Here is an 18,581-nt window from a genome sequence, read left to right on the forward strand (position 1 = left end):
GTTTCTGACCTTGTGCTATTAATTATCCATTGATGATTGTCACTAAAACATTAGATCCTTTCCAATCATTTTCGAAACATAATCAGTTACACTCTTAACACATTCACGCATTAATCTACATTAAATCCAAATCGTTGTAGCGGTAACTCCTCCATCGCCGAATTTCCTGGGGCTGCCCATGATGGATTTTCTTACCGCCATGGACATCCCAGATCCCTTCGGTGTGGCGGAAACCGGTGAAGACAGTAAGTACATACACTTAAAAGCTCAATGCTTTAACGTTCAAGCACCGAAATTCGACTGTCCACTTCAATATCCACCCACTGAATGACGTTGACTTTACACAGCGACTGTTCCAAAAATGTTTGGGTGAACTCAATTTTTATTCTTTTGACATGTGCTTTGTGTAAATAAAAAAAGTTTTTCCTTTTAATTATATCAAAGGTGCACAAATATTCACCACTGATACGTTTGATGCATACATATGTTTCAAAATGCGGTTTTGATAAGTTCCATGCTATTCATATGAATGTGTGTATTTTATTTTTCCAAAAAGACACCGTGTTGTTGCAATGTGTAGGGGTCCAACGAGGGGAAACTATTGCCTTTATTTTTCATAATATATAAAGATTTGTTTAATTTAATTTCCAGATACGTCGAAAACCAAGGAAAAAACTACCGGTAAGTTCTTTCATCAAAATTACTAAAATTCTATAAAGTAATAGATTCTATGTACGAAATAATTATTTTTTTATTTGTAAAGTTTAACAGTGTCAATATTATTTATTGATATGAATTGTATTCATTATGTATTCCGTCTATACAACCAATGACGGAAGGGAATCTCCGAACCCGGAAGAAGTCATTAGTCGCTCGGCGTCGGTCTTCGTCGCTGGTCGGAAATTTAATGAAACGGTCCTTCAGTCCGAAAATAGCGTCAACGACACCGGTAATAACCCGAGAAACGGTAGCTATGTCAACGCCGAAGGTGTCGCCGATAACCTGGAGAAAATTCCCAGTAGCCAAGAATCGAAGAGTTATAAGTAACTGCTGTCGTGTTGACAGAGACCTGTTTCATCGCGTCTGTCGTCGTAAAATAGGGTCCAAGAGGTCGACAAGTCTGTCTAGGCTCTGGGCAGAAAACCTGTACCTTCGGCGCAGTTCGTCGTCATCAAGTCCATTCGTTTGTAAGTCAATTCGTCGAAATCGTCGCTGTTGTCTGTGTCTAAAATAGAGAACGTCCGCCATGTTGGTCAGTAGTCCGTGTGGCAACCAGCATCTAACCCAGCTCGTAGAGGTGGGTTAAAAATAACCGCGGTAATAGGGTGGTTAACGTCAACGTCGTTTTTTTATACAAACCGCCGAGACGCGGTAACTACAGCGGTAACCACGATTTTGCGGTAACCTTGTGGTTAAATTGTTTATACAATTGGCTGCTGCTGGGCTACGTCGACATTGAGGATGGTGGCACATACTCGTTTTATATATTTGTATATTGATCGTTGAAAATCCAATAGCAAATTTATTTATTTTATGTTTTCCCGTTGTTTAAAAAGAAATATCAGTGAATTAAAACTGATAAATCACTGTTTTAAACAGTGAAAAATAACAATGAAAATTATCGATAATACTCTCTGTTTTACTGTGAAATGACGCTATTATTCCAGCGAAATGCTCCAGTTAAACTCTTTTACAATACAAATAATCGGTAAAAACATATACAATAAAAAGAAAATTGGTTGGATTCGGTGAAATGTCGATTTTAATTCACTCGTGATTATAGAAAATGTATATTTTTACTCTTGGCTGCGCCTCCTATGATATTACTTCATATGATCATCCGTCTATTTAAATCGAGTTTCCACCGAATTCAACAAATATCCTTTATATATTTACCGACTGGTAGTGGAAAGTCATCATTCTTTGTACTTATGTAGAATAATCGAAACTTAACAGATAAAAGCTACCAAGTTTCAAATTGATAGTTGAAAGTAACAAATTATTTTATGTATTTTAATAAGACCGCTACTTGATTATCTAAATATCTACATATATATTTATTTCGTTTCAGTTTGATGGTGAATTATTTACTGAGACATTGATGCATTTATATACTGATAGTGGAATATTTTTAGAGCCATTTATGTAATTACAGACTGAAGTGAAAAATCTGCAGAAAGATTTATTTAGCTTTATACATAGAATGGTATATCAGTATAGAGAGTTATGTGTAAAAGAAAGATAGTGGAATATCTACTCAAAGATGTATGTATTTATAGACTAAAAAACACAACAGAGGCATTTTATGTAGTTACATACGAAAAGTTGTATATCGACTTGCCATGATGTGACAAACGGACAATTGAATATTGAAGTTATGTCGTATAATGGCCGGTCTATTCCCGAAATTCTCGCAAAGTTAAAAAATAATTATACTCGTACACGGGTTTTTAAAGCCATGTCACGGCGTCCCATCATTTATTACGTAAATCATATTGTCACAGTACGCCAGGGAATACCACATATCGCCTGTTGTGAATTTTGCCTTTATCCGTTGAAACTTAAATTACCACTTTCTATTCCGGTAAATGAAATATTTATTATTAAAGGTAAATCACATTGTCCTAGATGAATCGATCAAATTGTGCTTTGTGAAAGAAACAATGGCATATAATTTATTTGGCAATGCATCATTTTCCTTAGAATTGATAACGGACCAAGTAACATGTTCAATAAAATACAATTAATATGAGGGGCCAGCAGACCTTTTCATTTCGTTATATATTTAATGTTCATTCGAGAATATTCTTGTTAACCATTGTTACTTGTACAATTGTGTAAAGGTAAACGCCAATTCTTTTGTATAGAACTCTGGAAAACCAAAACGGCCACATTTATAATGAATGCGACTTTCCTTACAGACTGAAAAGCAAAAGCGACGGTTAGCGGCCGCTTTGATGATCAGTTGAAATCAGATGGGCACACTGTCAGCATGGAAAAACAATCGTCTCTGATAGATACCGCCGTTATAACTTTGCTTGTTTTGACATTGATTCTCAACAGCGTGAAAGGAGTGGACATACGGACGCTAAAGATAGGGCACTGTTTTCATTCGGACGCCGTGAAAGTCATTCAACAGACGACGATCCAAGCTTGTGAAGCGGCTTGCGGAGAGCTCTCGATCTGCAAGTCAGTCAGCTTCCTTCAACAGATTTCTGCCTGCTTCTTGAGGGTCAACTACTACAAAGAAGATGAGACACCGGACACGCCTCAGCGATGTTTCAATTTCAACAGGACAGCAACCAAAGACACCACGGCTAACATAGAGGAAACGTTTTGCTTCGCCGAAACTAATATATCAAATGCGAAATTCTATTCGGCTTTACCGGCATCCGTGGGCCATAAAAATAGCCTCTGCTGTGATGAAGGTTTCACGGGATATGGACAATCTTCGTTGACCTGTCAACCAAACGGCAGCTTCACGCCGACGGATTTCAGGTGCTTGAAAAATTGTCCCTACCCACCGAAGGAAACGAAAACGACGAAGTTGTTGTCATGGAGCCCATACAGATTTGTAGAAAACACCACGGCGCTTTATCAATGCAATGAAGGTTTCTACAATCTTACACTGCCGCAGATAGTATGTGACACAAACGGAAAGTGGTCAGAGTACGAATGTCTACCTGCTTGTGACTACAACAAAGCCCCTCAGATAGCGGGTGGTTACATTGTACAAAAGAAAAGCCAATGGTATACGGTGAACGACACAACACAGTACACATGCAACGATGGCTATTATTTGTCTCCTGGAAGCCCCAACATCACCTGTGATCTCCAAGGTCATTGGGTGGTTCCCAACATCAGCTGCTACCGTTACTGCACGCAGGAGACCGTACCTCACGTTGTCAACAGCGACGTTAAGCCGGGAGGCAACTATACGTACACCATGACAGCGGAGTATCAGTGTAGGGCGGGGTATTACTTCGGAAACACACATCAAGATGTTGAGTGCAAAACTGATGGCGACTGGAGAGAAACGAAAGCGCTGTGCTATCAACACTGTACCACCGCCCCTCCAGAAAATGGTTACCTTAAGGTAAGTCTGCATATTATTTTCGTGTTCATAGAAATAAATCAGAAGTACTTATTTAATAGTCAGAGAAAAGTAGGTTAGTCTTGAATACACCTTGTATGTATTCTTCTAAGCCCACGTATTAAATAAACATATTGACATAATTTTGTTGCTTTCCCTCAATTGAAACCTTCACAATAACGTTTGTTATGTATTGCTCGCTACTTAACTGTTTATATATGAATTTAAAAATTGATGAATTTTCGTGATATAAGGAAACGGGAGTCTCCGGTTGTTTAAAAGTTTGCCGCCATTGTAATTCTTTGCTTATGATGCTTTGTGAATAACGCAAAGAGTTCAAATAATTATCAAGTAATACATTCATTAATAATGTAGTTGTCCGTTAGAACACCAAAGACCTATGAGGTCAGGGATACATTTGTGCTCAGAATGATTTGTATAATAGCTATTAAATTCAGAGTCAGCATCGCCAACGTGAGTGTGCGCTAGTGGCTCAGTAAATAAACACTTTTAGTAAAAACAATGTTTGGTATTTCTTGCAGAACCCTACGCACAAATACATATCCGATGAGGTGCTGGACTATGATTGCAATAGCGAGTACTACAAGAAACCAGACGGAGAACCCAAATGTGGCGTCAGCGGCGAGTGGTCAATCAATCCAGAATGCTACAAGCACTGTGGAGAACCTCCCGATCACGCTTGGGGGGAAATAATAATTAATGGAAAAGCGCCGTATACGATAAGCAGCTCATACACATTAAACTGTCATTGGACCACCTATTTAGACGGGGGTGTTCGTAACAAGTGTAAGACCAATGGACAATGGATGGATAGAATAGGTTGCTGTGCTCATGGTTGGCGGTACTGTGGGAACATTTGCAAAGTTAGCTGCGATGGCTGGTTTTTTAAGTAATGAAAAGCAATTCATTTGTAGACCACTAGCTTTTAGAACACTTTAAGCGCTTATTCTTCCAATGGCTTAATTTACTTAGGTTATAACACGTTTGATAGGCAATATTTTTTTTTAAATATGGTTATATTTGTTGGAGAATTTTTGTTATACGTTTGTTGAATTTAATATGTAAAGAATTTTAAATATATACTGATAAGCCTGATGAAACACCAACAGAGTTCCCTTACATAATAATATCCTTATTGCTGTTGCTTATGTTAATTTTGTAGAATATTGTTGATTAAGCGATTTTATTAGAAATGTTGCGAAGACTGTAGAAACATGTAATCGCAGCATGCGAAATTTTTTGTGAATAGAGTGTTCTCCCCTCTGTGAATACAGTGTTCTCCCCATTTGTAAATAGAGTGTTATCCCCTCTGTGAATTGAATGTTCTTCCCTCTGTGAATAGAGTGTTCTCCCCTCTGTGAATATAGTGTTCTCCCCTCTGTGAATTGAGTGTTCTCCCCTCTGTAAATAGAGTGTTCTCCCAGATATGAGTAGAGCTTGTTATTTCCTCCTCTCTTTGAGCTGAAACAACGCCGACGACGACGACATGCAGTCTATTACACTAAAGCATTCAAATAAACTTAACCCCTGACCAAGGGAAGGTATTGGGGGTGAAATAGAAGCGATACGCTAGACAAACATTGATGTTTACGGCGACTGCCTTTGTCTTGTGTTAATATAACGTATTTTATTTCAAATTAATATGCATTTGTAACGGGAGGATTTCTATGATGGAAATTATTGGATAAAATAAATTATTGTAGTTGGGCGCGTTTACCGCAATAACTCACAATTTAGAAATCGCTGTTGTATCTTTATCCGTATTAAGACTTTGTTAACCAATTGCCTCGATGTTTAATTAAGTGTTATTTTTGGTATAAGTATACCTTATGATAATTATTAGCTGTTGTTCTTTTTATTATTATATTATTATTATTATTATTGTTATTATTATTATTATTATTATTATTATTATTATTATTATTATTATTATTATTATTATTATTATTGTATTCTAACTTGTATTGTAAAAAACGCTTCTTATATGTGTTTTTTTAGCTTTTTATTTGCTGCAAGTCTTATATTCCAATCTCAATTTGTGTGTGTATTATATATTTTCATGCTTTTGCTGGTTGTTATATGTTAGACTATGTATTAATGTTTACTAAAAAATTAAACTTTTTTTTTCCTAAAAACTAAACAACACATGATTGAACTTAATAAAAACCAGTAGATCAATACTACAATAACCCACCATACATGCCCTCAACTAAAATTGTCTTTTTGGTGCTAAACACACAAAAACCCCGGTAAATCTCAATAGATTAATATTTCTAATATCAGACTAAACAAAACTATCCATTTCAATCACATTTATGCTATGACTCGCTTATATGTATCACTCATCCGAAATCGAATGAATGTATAACTCTACTGGCATATGTTTAAACACCAATACAACTTGACCTAACAGGTTACGTTTTACTAAATGATCGAGTCATTTACGCTCTAAAAAAACCGAGGTGCAGTGGTCGGCACACCTGGCACTTAAAGGAGCCATGATTGCTTTGGGAATCGGACGTCCCCTGTATCCTGCTCTAACCCCTACTTACATCTCTTTTAAGGGCAAGAGCTTAAAACATAACACACACATTTTTACAAAACCACACTACCGCAACCTATGCATCTAATGCTCACAAAGAAACCAGCATTAAGCATGAGGTAAATAACAAAGCACACATTCTGCGAGGATGAGGGATATCTCGTGTTTCTCTAAATTTCGGACGACAAGAGGGTGGATGAGATTGATACCCCAGGGACTGTGAAGGTCTGGTGATCAGAGCGGGAGCTGGGTGTGCGGGCGTTTGGGCCTGCTCTGGGTCGCTTGGCGTTAGATCCGTTCGTTGAGGGCTTTGTGTGGTTCCAAATGGGAACTGTCACGACAGACGATGACTTACCTTAAGCATCGAAGGTATACCCTCACGAAAATACACAAACCAAATACATATACACATATTGAAAACCATTTATAACAATATTAAAACACACACACCATCAGGTAATGTTTTCCGCTATTATTATTAGATTATTATTATTGTTATGATATCGTTATGGTCATTATTGTTAGATATTTTGTTATACAAACTTCCATTACAATTATAAGGGAATGAGAACTTTTAATAAGAGCAATGTGTGTTTTCCTTTCGGTTTGTAAATTTACCATCTTAGGAGGCACACATTGGAGACCTCAAATAATCCAGCATTAGGCGCGGAAGGACTTTTAACCCTAAAATACCAACAAAATAGCCCCTACTATATTGTTTCTTAAATATGTAACAACTCTAGAAAAAGGTGGGTAATTTGGTAAATAAATAAGTAATCATCAATTAAATTAAGCGTCAAGACATTTTGGCATTATTGTCAAAATTGTTTGCATTTTTGTTCGAAATAATATTGTTGACATTTTATTCGGCATTTTGTAAATTACCATATCGTTATTTAATTTAATAAAGTTTATTTAATAATACTTATTAATTATATTGTAAAAACTGGTCTTTCCCACTACCCATAACTAATTAAATGGAATCACGTGTCTCTACATTAAAAATCAGTTTTACTTTCGTTGTTTAGATTTTCGGAAACAATTTATTGAAATCAACTGTAGTTAGCAACACAAGTGCAACTGTTTCGTTCATTGTAAGATAGCTTTTTACTGTATTTGTTCAGTTATTGAGACTTGGCTTGTACTTGTTCTTTATGATCTGTTTAGTTATTGAGACTTGGCTTGTACTTGTTCTTTATGATCTGTTTAGTTATTGAGACTTGGCTTGTACTTGTTCTTTATGATCTGTTTTCGAAAAGTGCTGTAACCATTATCTGGTAGGTTCTTGTTGAGTCGTGGGCTATTTTGAGTCGTGGTTATAGAGATCTCTTAAAAACACGTGATAGAACGTTCCTACATGATGCAGGCGTTACGGAAAAAAGTTTCGACACAGTCACAATCGTTTTCCTGATCAAAAATGCGACACAAACATGTCAATATTGTTATTCATCAGAACTCAATATGTTCTGATAAAATATTTCTGCTGTGATGCATTGTTCATATAGTGTTCCTTAGTATTACAAAATTGTTTATTTATCAGTATTTTCCATACTACATCGTCTGTTGACATTTTTTCACAAGAAATATACCTCCCCTGTATTGGCAGTTTTAAGGATATTTATAGTATGCAAATCTTGAAATTGGAATAGCCATTCAGAATGCACGGCTTAAAAAGAACCTATTTTCAAGATTGTGGTTTGAAACTATTAATACATTCGATTATTTAGTACTATAACAGACGATAAACATTTGAAAAAACAACAACAACAAATATAAAGACAAAAGTAAATAATTATTTGTATAATAATTAATAGAAAAATAATTTTTTAAATATTTGTGATGTAAAAACTTAATGAAAATTACCCACGACTCAACAAGCATATAACACATATGTTTAGTATTTAGGAAAAAAAATAAATCTTGATTGTATCTTAAAGCTTGTTCTGTTTTGACGATGTTTATATTTATACTAGGTTTTTGCGTTCAACAAGACGTGTCTTACTAGGCGCCTATTCATTTCGTCAAATAAACGAATATACCATTAAGTGGTGTCATCCTTACCAGAAATAAGAACTATTTCCGTTTTACATTACTTCGCAAAATATTACATTAATCGAAACCGTCCACAATGCCTGTACGATATGGGTAGTGGTTGGTTCATAAGCTTCTCTCTTAGGCGACCAGGGTTCAATACCCGCTCCCGCCTCATTTGATGGTCACCATAGCGGACAAGTATGACTTTCTCCGGATCCTTCGGCTTTCCTTCATAGCAAAAGACCAAACCGATTTTCAGTAAACATATAATATATAGAAATTGCGGCAATAGTCCAAACTTTTTTCCCAAGTATCTTTAGTCTAGAAAGTAATTTGGTAGGGGTGCTTGCACACACTCTTGGTCCTCACATGATGCAGCCTCGGGCTCAAATGGATCGTACAAACATTGAAATACACACACATACGAGACCGGTTCACTATCCTAAGAGAACGAGAGCCGAGAGGTCGCCGTGGTGTTATGGATATGGTGTTCGCCTAGCGACCGGGGGGTCATGGGTTCGATCCCCACTGTGGGATCGTTCTTTAGATCTCCCCCAAAGACACCAAGTACTGGTTCTAGGCCCATAAAACGGACTTTCAATAAGCCTGAGGCTTTCGATGCAATCGAGCTAAAATAAATAGGTTTAAACTTAAAATAACGAGACCCTATGCCACAGAATATGTGTGTATTAATCCGATTCACATCTAAATGCTTAATTAGTTGACTATTGGCGTGCATGTTTTAGCTATTTTTGCTGTAAGCGATTATGCGTTTAATTATGCAGATGGGGATTCGATTGTATGCTGTTTTTTTTTCGAAAGCTATGGTGGTTCGTGAATGTAAACGGTTTCTTCACCAAACATGCACATGGACACAAAATTTTGCTGTGAGCATTACTTTATGTTTATTATGCATAATTTTCCTGAAGTTATTTTCAAATTATTTTTGTACAGAAACATACATGTCAACGCTGCAAAACATGTACAGTTAGTAAAGACATGATATTTACTTTGTCTCTAGTGAAATTCAACTATTACAACACGCAATAATATCGGTTACATGTCTATTTGAGATAACGATTTTATTGATTCCTTGGTCTACTTGCTAAAATCATCATCATCATCATCATCATCATCATCATCATCATCATCATCATCATCATCATCATCATCATCATCATCATCATCATCATCATCATCATCATCATCATCATCATCATCATCATCATCATCATCATCATCATCTTCATCACCATCATCACCACCATCATCATCATCATCATCATCATCATCATCATCATCATCATCATCATCATCATCATCATCATCATCAACGTCATCATCATCATCATCATGAAATCATCATTATTATCCTTGCAAATATTAACGAGTTCAAATTATATGACAAAGACAAACTAGGAATTAGTGTTTGTATATTAGAAGGCTTTCGTATAAATTAAAGAGGGAAAAAACAATAAAAAAGTTAAAAAAAAATAACATTATACCTAACTAAACCTTTAAGTTCTCCATTATCTAATATACCTTTCGATATGTCCTAATTTATTATTGTTCTCCAATATTAAATATACCATTCGAACTGATCAGTTACTGAAAAGATACACCTGCAAACGTTTGTTAATACAATGACAACATGTGTGGCTTATCTGCATCAGGCAACTGGCCTTAAAAAAAAACGGTCAACTGACCACACACGCCAACTGGCTTTTACATATTACACGTTAAATTTAGACTGGTTGCCCTAATGTGTAAAATTTACACATCATGGCATTCGGCCTAAAACTTTGTATTTTTCAACTTTACGGGACTATTACAAAGACTTGTGTCACTTATATTTGTCATAAAATGGTCATATTTATTTCAAAAACATTTACTTACTATTGCACCATGATCAAAACAATTATACCATAATTCAAAATAGTGTTAGCCCATAAAACTTCAACAACAAAATAATAAGGTTTAAGACTTATTATTGAATAAACTGTTCAATCAAGTGAATGATGTGAAATTTGTATTATTATTACATACAACCTGATTATAATTGCCAGTCTGATTACAATAAACAGAAACATAAAGTTTGGCCTGATCTCGAATTTTCAGCTGCCAATTTCGCTTCTTACTGAGAATCCGTCTCTTGTCGGAAAGCTTCGCCTAATCTACCTTTTACACCTTTCCTTTTTTCATATTGTTATTCTGCCAAATGCACACCATGAATTGCGAATAAAAAGAATTGTAACTCGTGTAATCGCCTTAACGAGAAACCCGGGCATTGTTTCGCGCTAAACGATAAAAGCCCTCGCTCTTCTAAATATCATTTACAATATCAACACGATAACGAATTTATAAAACTGATAATAATTCATTCAACAAATACATATAAGAAAATATGAAGCTTGCGTTTTACGCTTTACGTTTTAATGACATTTCGTGTTAATAAATCTTGTAGAAAGGGAGCAAACCAACGTCCTCAGTCATATTAAACTTACAAGTTTGCGTTCCGTTACCAGAAACCGTTGTATTTATGATGTCAAACACAATCACAATAAAATTAAAGTGTAAAAAAGATTATCGCTGATGAGTTTTTTTTTCAAATGAAAAAACAACAACATTCGAATACATTTAGCACTCTAAAGTAATGCGAAAGAATCAAACCCGAGAACAGTTATTTAAAATTGTAATATAAAAAGCACAAGTATATATCTCGTCATATCCTTATCACAATTATGCGGATATGTTCGTTACTTATTGGTCAATTAACAACAATTGGCATTCTGTTGCTTAGCTTCTGAAGAGCTCAAGCTCAGGCTTAATTTTCATATGCGCACCTGACGATAACATGTTTTGCGACCAAACTTGTGCACATGCGAATTATTTTTGATAATTAGAATCGAATATGATAATGTATTTAATATGCGACAGATGGAAATTGATAATTCTACAATACTAATAAAATAATTATCTTCCCATGGCGAGCGTAACGACTGCACACATGTTAAAGCTATTTGTTAGTCATGTAGGTAAGGAAAATGATTAAATGCCCATACACTACACGCATGATTTGAAAATGTAATTTCATGGATTCAAAGCAAGATAAACGACGAATCATACCTCTCACATACTAAGAAAAGAAATTTAAAATTACAAGAAAAGCACTTGTTAATATACATTACATATAGGTTAATTAAGCCGCATACCAATCCAGTCTTTCAATTCGACGTCTGTTTTATTGTAGCTTTATATATTTGTAACTTTTGCTGAATACTGTTTCCAATTCAAAATTTTGAACAATTGAAACTATTTTTTTGAACATACTAAACATAAGTATCGTATGTAATAATATTGCGAAACAACACTCACAATTTGTAAAACAATACATAATCAAAAATATGTATAGAAATCTTCGTAGTGTCACAAAAAATAACGATAACAACAGAGATCTCAAAGTTATTCAATCGTTTTGCGTATGTAACGCCATTCAGTTTACAGGTTTTTAAATCGACCATAGATGCATATAATGTATATTTTAGAGCATGGTTAATGTTCAGTATTACCGTTCTCTCGCAATTATCATAACCATAACGAAAATGTGCGATTATGGAACTTTTTTTCTTCAATTTTGTAAATTTACCAAAACGTGAAAATGTCCCTTTAAGGAACTTATCAAGTGACCAGTGTTAAGGACTGTTTTGTATATTAAGTAACTTACCAATCGTCCAATGTTCATATACAAAAATGTACTTGTTTGAAAATTAAGAAACGTATCAAGCGTCAAGTGTTCTTACAATGTTTTGTATGTTAAGTAACTTACCATGCGTCAAATGTTCATATACAAAAATGTTCTTGTTTGTATATTAAGAAATTTATCAAGCGTACAATGTTCATATACAAAAATGTACTTGTTTGTATATTAAGGAACTTATCAAGCGTCTAGTGTGCCGATTGTCATGAGAAATAAAGTCGCGTAATATACATAAAGTGTTCATTGCTTCCGTGATTCACGTACGTACACACGTGTTGGTGAACCGCATTTGCCACTATTATTTGAGAAATATGGCAAACACGTCGGCTCTGGAGATTCCTGAAAAAAAAGGATTATAACAAATTAAGTATTTCAATTATATACAGTATACTTCTTTATAAGATTGCTTACACTGCAAAGTATTCAATGATTTAATAATGGAACATTCGTCGAAATTTGGTTAGATTTCACAATATTGGCATTTTTCGGTTTTTATTGCAGACAATGGTTATCGAACAATTGGTCAAATCACGTCCCTCACAAAATGGTAACATGACATAGTATAAATTATAAAATAAAGTTTTTCATTGCGAAGTATTTCAATAATTTAAAAGTGGAAGCAACCGGATCGGCTACACTGCAAAGCAATTATATGACTTGGAAGAGGGCATTCAACGCAGATTGGCCACGTTAAGAAGTATTTAAATATTGTATTAGTGGACAACATCACACATACTGATTTGTATTTAATTACGTTGGCATTTAAATTAATCAGGGATTTGTTATATTGCAAAGTATTCGTTTGGTTTGAAGATTCTTCTGATATTGGTCACGACTAAGGATGCTCCGTAGAGATCGATTGTTTTTTTGGTTATACGTTAGAAAAAGGAAACATTGCAAAATATAAAAATGATAATAGATACTTATAATATATAGGTCACATATTAAAGTATTTACAAGGTAAAAATAAAGCTATTCAGAAATCCACTACCAATTATTTAAATAAATACATGCAATTTATGAATTATATGTCTCGTGAAAATAACGCGGCACACGACGCTCAACAAATAGGCATCTGCTTGCATACTATTTTACAAAGGACTTATGGCTATACTCACCTTCCATGGTCTCAGGTGTCCCAAGGTCATCATCCGTGGCGAACAGGAATTGCGGGTAGCTGGCCTGCGTGTCGTACGTGCAATTGTTAGACTCTTTCCCAGATATTACCGCCAGAAAAATGCGATCATTCTGGCAGCCAGAGTAAGAATCGATGATAAAAAACTGACGTTTTTCATCCCTGGAAACAAATTAAACAATACATGAAAACAAATTTGACCACTCTTTAAGAATATGTGTGAGCAAATCTTAATGAAACTTGGCACACCTGTTTATATTGATAATATGTAGGCAAAATTCAAATTGAATCCTGATCAAACAAGTAACTTTATTACTCAATAATTAAAAGATCAGTTCAGATTGTCCATCTTGACAATACATAGGCTAAGTTTAAATATGGACCTTATTATACTATAAAGTCGTGATCTAATTACAATTAATTGAACTTTTTTGACAAAAATCAAGAGCTGCTTTCAATCACTTACCCCTCCAATGAAAAGTAGCGATATGTCTTGGTTTTTATGGTGCTCCAAGAGGAAGCAATGATCTGCTCCTTTCCGAACCAGCTTGTGACATCTGATCCTTGGCCATCAAACACGATGTACTTCTCTGTGTCGCTCTTGAAAAACGCCACCTTCACCTGTTAATATACATGTACAGTGTACGAATATTAACATTAGTACGAGAAAAAAAGTTAAGTTTATTAGCATCACCTCGTACTTGCTTTCTTGCTTTTAAATTTACAAAAACAAGTGTCACTAGTCGAAAACAAATGTTATGATCCTGATAGAAGTTTTGAAGGATAATCACTTCAAAATTTGTTAAAATACTTAGGATAATTATTTAATCTTTTATTGAATAAATTATATTTATATGTTTTGATCGTCTTCTGTGTTGTGTTTTTTATGCTTGAAATCATCTGTTCATTTAAGCCATCATAATTGTGTCAATATGTTCTTCATTTACCACATCTGCAATGAAGCAGCCACATTTTGTGCTGTAGTTATATTGTGGTGTGTGGTATATTAACACCTTCATGAATTCATTTTGAGTGCTGCATTGTTTATGACCCAGTATGTAAATCCCTTTATCTTTATCTTCCAAGTCCTTTGTCTCCAATTTTTGTTTTTAAATTTAAATGTACATACTTTTAAGCTTACGTGTTTCCTTGTTTCTGTTCGTTTTTGTATACCCTTTTTATAAATCAGTTTTTTGTCAATTTAAATGTGTTCACTTCATGAATTTATGACAAACATATACACAAATGTCAAAATATGTGAAAAACAAACGCAATTCAAACACTAACTTAAAACACATAATTATATTTACGATTACACATTTTGTTAACTGTATATGCCCTAAGAGGAGTTAAACATCACAAACAGACAATTTTATTTTCAAATATTTAAGAAATTATTTAAGGTCAAGTTTTGGATATTGCGCTTGTAACCAACGGGTTAAAATAATGATTAGTAGGAACCACAAGGGTATTAGCTCGAATGGCTTGATTACATGCAGGGGAACGAAAATCGTTGGTTCACACCGAAAAAAACTATACTTAGCCCAAAATTAACTCGAATCTACAACAAATTTATGTATTATTCGTACACATATTTAAAACTCAATTCCACCCATTGTCGCGAAAAGCATACAAACGTGCGTTTTTGTGTCATCAAAAGACGTCGAATTGATTTACACTAATAGAGTGAATAATCGATTTAACGCCATATAAGTTTAAAAATACTGTGAAAACGTTAATACAATAAAAGCAATTTCGATGCTAATTAACTTAACGTTTACATTTTGTTGACCTTTACAAAACATAATTTAGAAAAAAATCGCGTTAAAGCAAGTGCTATTTACTTATTTTTTTTAGGAATTTCTAGAAAAAAGTTATAATTGTTTGCTGTGCACATGGTTTGTTTCAGGATATACTAAACTTATTTTTCTTCATTTTCTGTAGAAAACATGTTGTAGGACATGCTAGAATATGTTCTAAATTTAGATTATATTGACAATTGGGAATCAATATACAGAAGCATTATTTTACAAATTTAACACGACAAAACGCAATGCGATATTTTGCTAATTGGGTTTGGATGTTTACCAACTCATTTGGTGATATCTGACCTGGTGGATACGAGGAAATGACAATAGACTGTGCGAATGATGAACGTCAAATGTGGTTATATTTTCATTTGTTATTTTGCATTGTTTGATTTCTGTAAAACTTAACAACCTAAACCAGATAAGGCCAGTTTAAAAAACACTAATTATAATTATTGTAGTATTACACTGCATGTAAAATGAACCAATAAGTGTCATTTATTCTATTTTGTAAATACTGAACACGTGTTTAATGTAAGAAAAACAATATTGTAATGTTCTGACGAAGATATGATTACACAAAAAACGCAATTAAGTTTTTCAAACATTGTTTAACGTTGCTGGCGTGTATTGTAAGGATTGCATACATATGATAAATTATTGTGTTTTAAATAACGCTCAAATTCATGTGTTCAAATCACTCATATATATTATACCATTTAATCACTCATATATATTATACCTTTCAACCACTCATATATAATATACCATTCAATCACTCACACATTACACGAATACCCTTATGTAACACGTATCTTAAAAAAGTGGTATATTAAAAAGTATCATTTTGTGGTTGTTTCATACATAAAAGTATGAACGCACATTTTCTTTAAAATATTTCAACAGAAATAATAAAAATTATGTTTAATTGATATCATTTTAAATACTCCTCTCAGTGTCATGCCATTTTTTTAAGTTGCTCCAATAAGATGTATGTTTCGTGTAGCAATATCATAGGTGTTACCCACATATAATTGAAAGAATTGAAAGAAACACGTTAAAGTTATCAGCTCCTCAACAATCACATTTAAGTTTTATAACTTCATTGAAATCATGACAATAAAAGAAATATAAATCTTTTCTTTTTTAACCAAACATATCAAAAGCGTTGATTCAGCGTTTATTGCCGCTAATGGCCACTGGTATAGCACTTTTCCATTTCGATCGTACGTCCGTACGTTCATCCACAAAATGATCTTTTCTTACACAGGTGAATGTACTTAGCTAAATATATTGTTATGCCGTATAACAAAATAAAAACAAAGAGTTAATTTAAAATTTCTACTTTTACTTTCAATTTCATAATTATGTTCATTATGATAACAAAAAAAAATATCAAAATATCGTATGCAATCAATAATAAAATATTCGTACCTACATCTCACGACTTTTCAAACCCTTTTTAAATGTTAATATTAATCTGAAGCAGTAAAAGTATCTTTTCAATTTTGATCTTTCTGCGTTTAAGCTGTATTCGAAAGTGAATCTTGTTAACGTTTGACCCCGCTATTTATACGGGCAAAAGCCCGCAAAGCGGGCGTTGACTGTTCATACATATGGAAATTCAGACCATAAAATTACATAAAAATACCATATAGGGATGCGTCTCAAAAAAATTTGCCTATCGACATATATTTTCGCGATGCTATTTATGACCTTGAACAAATCAAAAACACGTTGACATATGCTAAATCACATGTAAATACATACCTAAGGAAAAATTATATCAATGACGTTATAATTGTGTAGCGAATTGCACTAAATATTCTCGCATTATTTGTTTTTCTTCGCAACCGTTCCAGAATTAAGTCATTACTCAATTATCTCCCCTGAATGCTCTTCTTCAGTGGGTATAAGCCGAAGACTGGTTCACTCCATATAGCGACAGTCTTTACCAAACACAATGTAGGTGAACATAACCCGTCTTTAATATATTGCCGAATCTCAGATTTCTGTCGAATTTGTTTTCTATGATCTTTTCGATATCTTATTGTTATTATTATCCTGACAAATCACAAACGCTTGTTAAACAAATATTTGTTTTGAACATTATAGTTGGCATCTCTATTCTTCCATGTTCTCGCGGTATTTCAATAACGACACCCTACTGTTTATTTGTCAGAATTTGTGACGCATTTTCCATTCTCTCTCAGAAAGAAGTTTTACGTGTGATCATGAGCAATATTCTGGTAAGTTGTCGTTGTTATCCACCAGAAACACATTTATTCACAAAATTTAAAGATATTCCGATCTAACTTTTTGTCTTTTAGCTTTAATATTTAACGTATTTACACCGCGTCTGCTCGCACTTTACCGATATCCCGAAAGGTTACATATCACTATAATAAGTTTAGGCCTAAAACCACAAAATCCGATACCGTTGGATTTTCGTACCACAATCTTACGTAAAAAATCATCCAGATTCGAAATCAACAAAAAACAAGACATTTATAAATTGTCTGCATTATTGATCAAATTTTAAGATATTTGTTGGTTTTCCGTTTTTAGAAGCTGTTCTGCCAAGGCAAGAGCTGGGCATCATACAAGCCATTCTATCCAGCAAAACTGACAGTTTTGGTTTACAGAAATCAACAAAGGAGGGATTCCTGAACTATCAAAATTTCCAAGCTATACACACAGTTATTATCTGTGGTGATCTTTATAGGTTATGTTTGTTTACTTGGATGGAACATGTGTGAACTTTTATAGAACTTTGAAAAGTCTATATATGTCTATCTATAAACAAAAATCAGCTATGGTATAATAAGATCAGATGTGCAAACAATGTCAAAGGGTTGTTAAATTAACAATTTGAAGGCAATTATGCTGAAAAAAATATGAACGTTCCCATGCAAATTTTGTCTGTATATCGACAAGTGTCTGCCGATAATTGTCAAACTAGTAATACAAAACTTACCACAAGTATGTAAAAGCACCTGTGATCATTTTTAGTCAGATAGTGTAATTCTAAACAGTAGCAAATAGCTTGTTTAGTAAATGCATAATGCAATTAATATGATTTCCGTTCTATTGTGTAATTAATAAATTGGTTGTTACTTGTTAATCCATGATAAATGTTTTATGGCTAGTACAAAACCAGCAATATTAATTTTGTAAAAGGTAATACAATA

General features: G+C 34.0%; 1 protein-coding gene across 1 annotated transcript in view; it reads right to left on the reverse strand.

Moving 5' to 3' along the window:
* Positions 1 to 12,496: 12,496 nt before the first annotated feature.
* The window catches only part of LOC127848579 (uncharacterized), a 120,089-nt gene continuing 114,004 nt past the window's right edge, over positions 12,497 to 18,581 (reverse strand). Inside the window, exons 3-5 of the mRNA XM_052381125.1 lie at positions 14,049 to 14,203; positions 13,566 to 13,744; positions 12,497 to 12,786 (exon numbers count right to left, since the gene is read on the reverse strand). Of these exons, the coding sequence (XP_052237085.1) occupies positions 12,746 to 12,786; positions 13,566 to 13,744; positions 14,049 to 14,203 (375 nt within the window). The 3' untranslated portion in view covers positions 12,497 to 12,745. The remainder of the gene's footprint in view (positions 12,787 to 13,565; positions 13,745 to 14,048; positions 14,204 to 18,581) is intronic.

This window comes from Dreissena polymorpha, chromosome 10 (assembly GCF_020536995.1).
Source record: "Dreissena polymorpha isolate Duluth1 chromosome 10, UMN_Dpol_1.0, whole genome shotgun sequence".
Classification (NCBI taxonomy): domain Eukaryota; kingdom Metazoa; phylum Mollusca; class Bivalvia; order Myida; family Dreissenidae; genus Dreissena; species Dreissena polymorpha.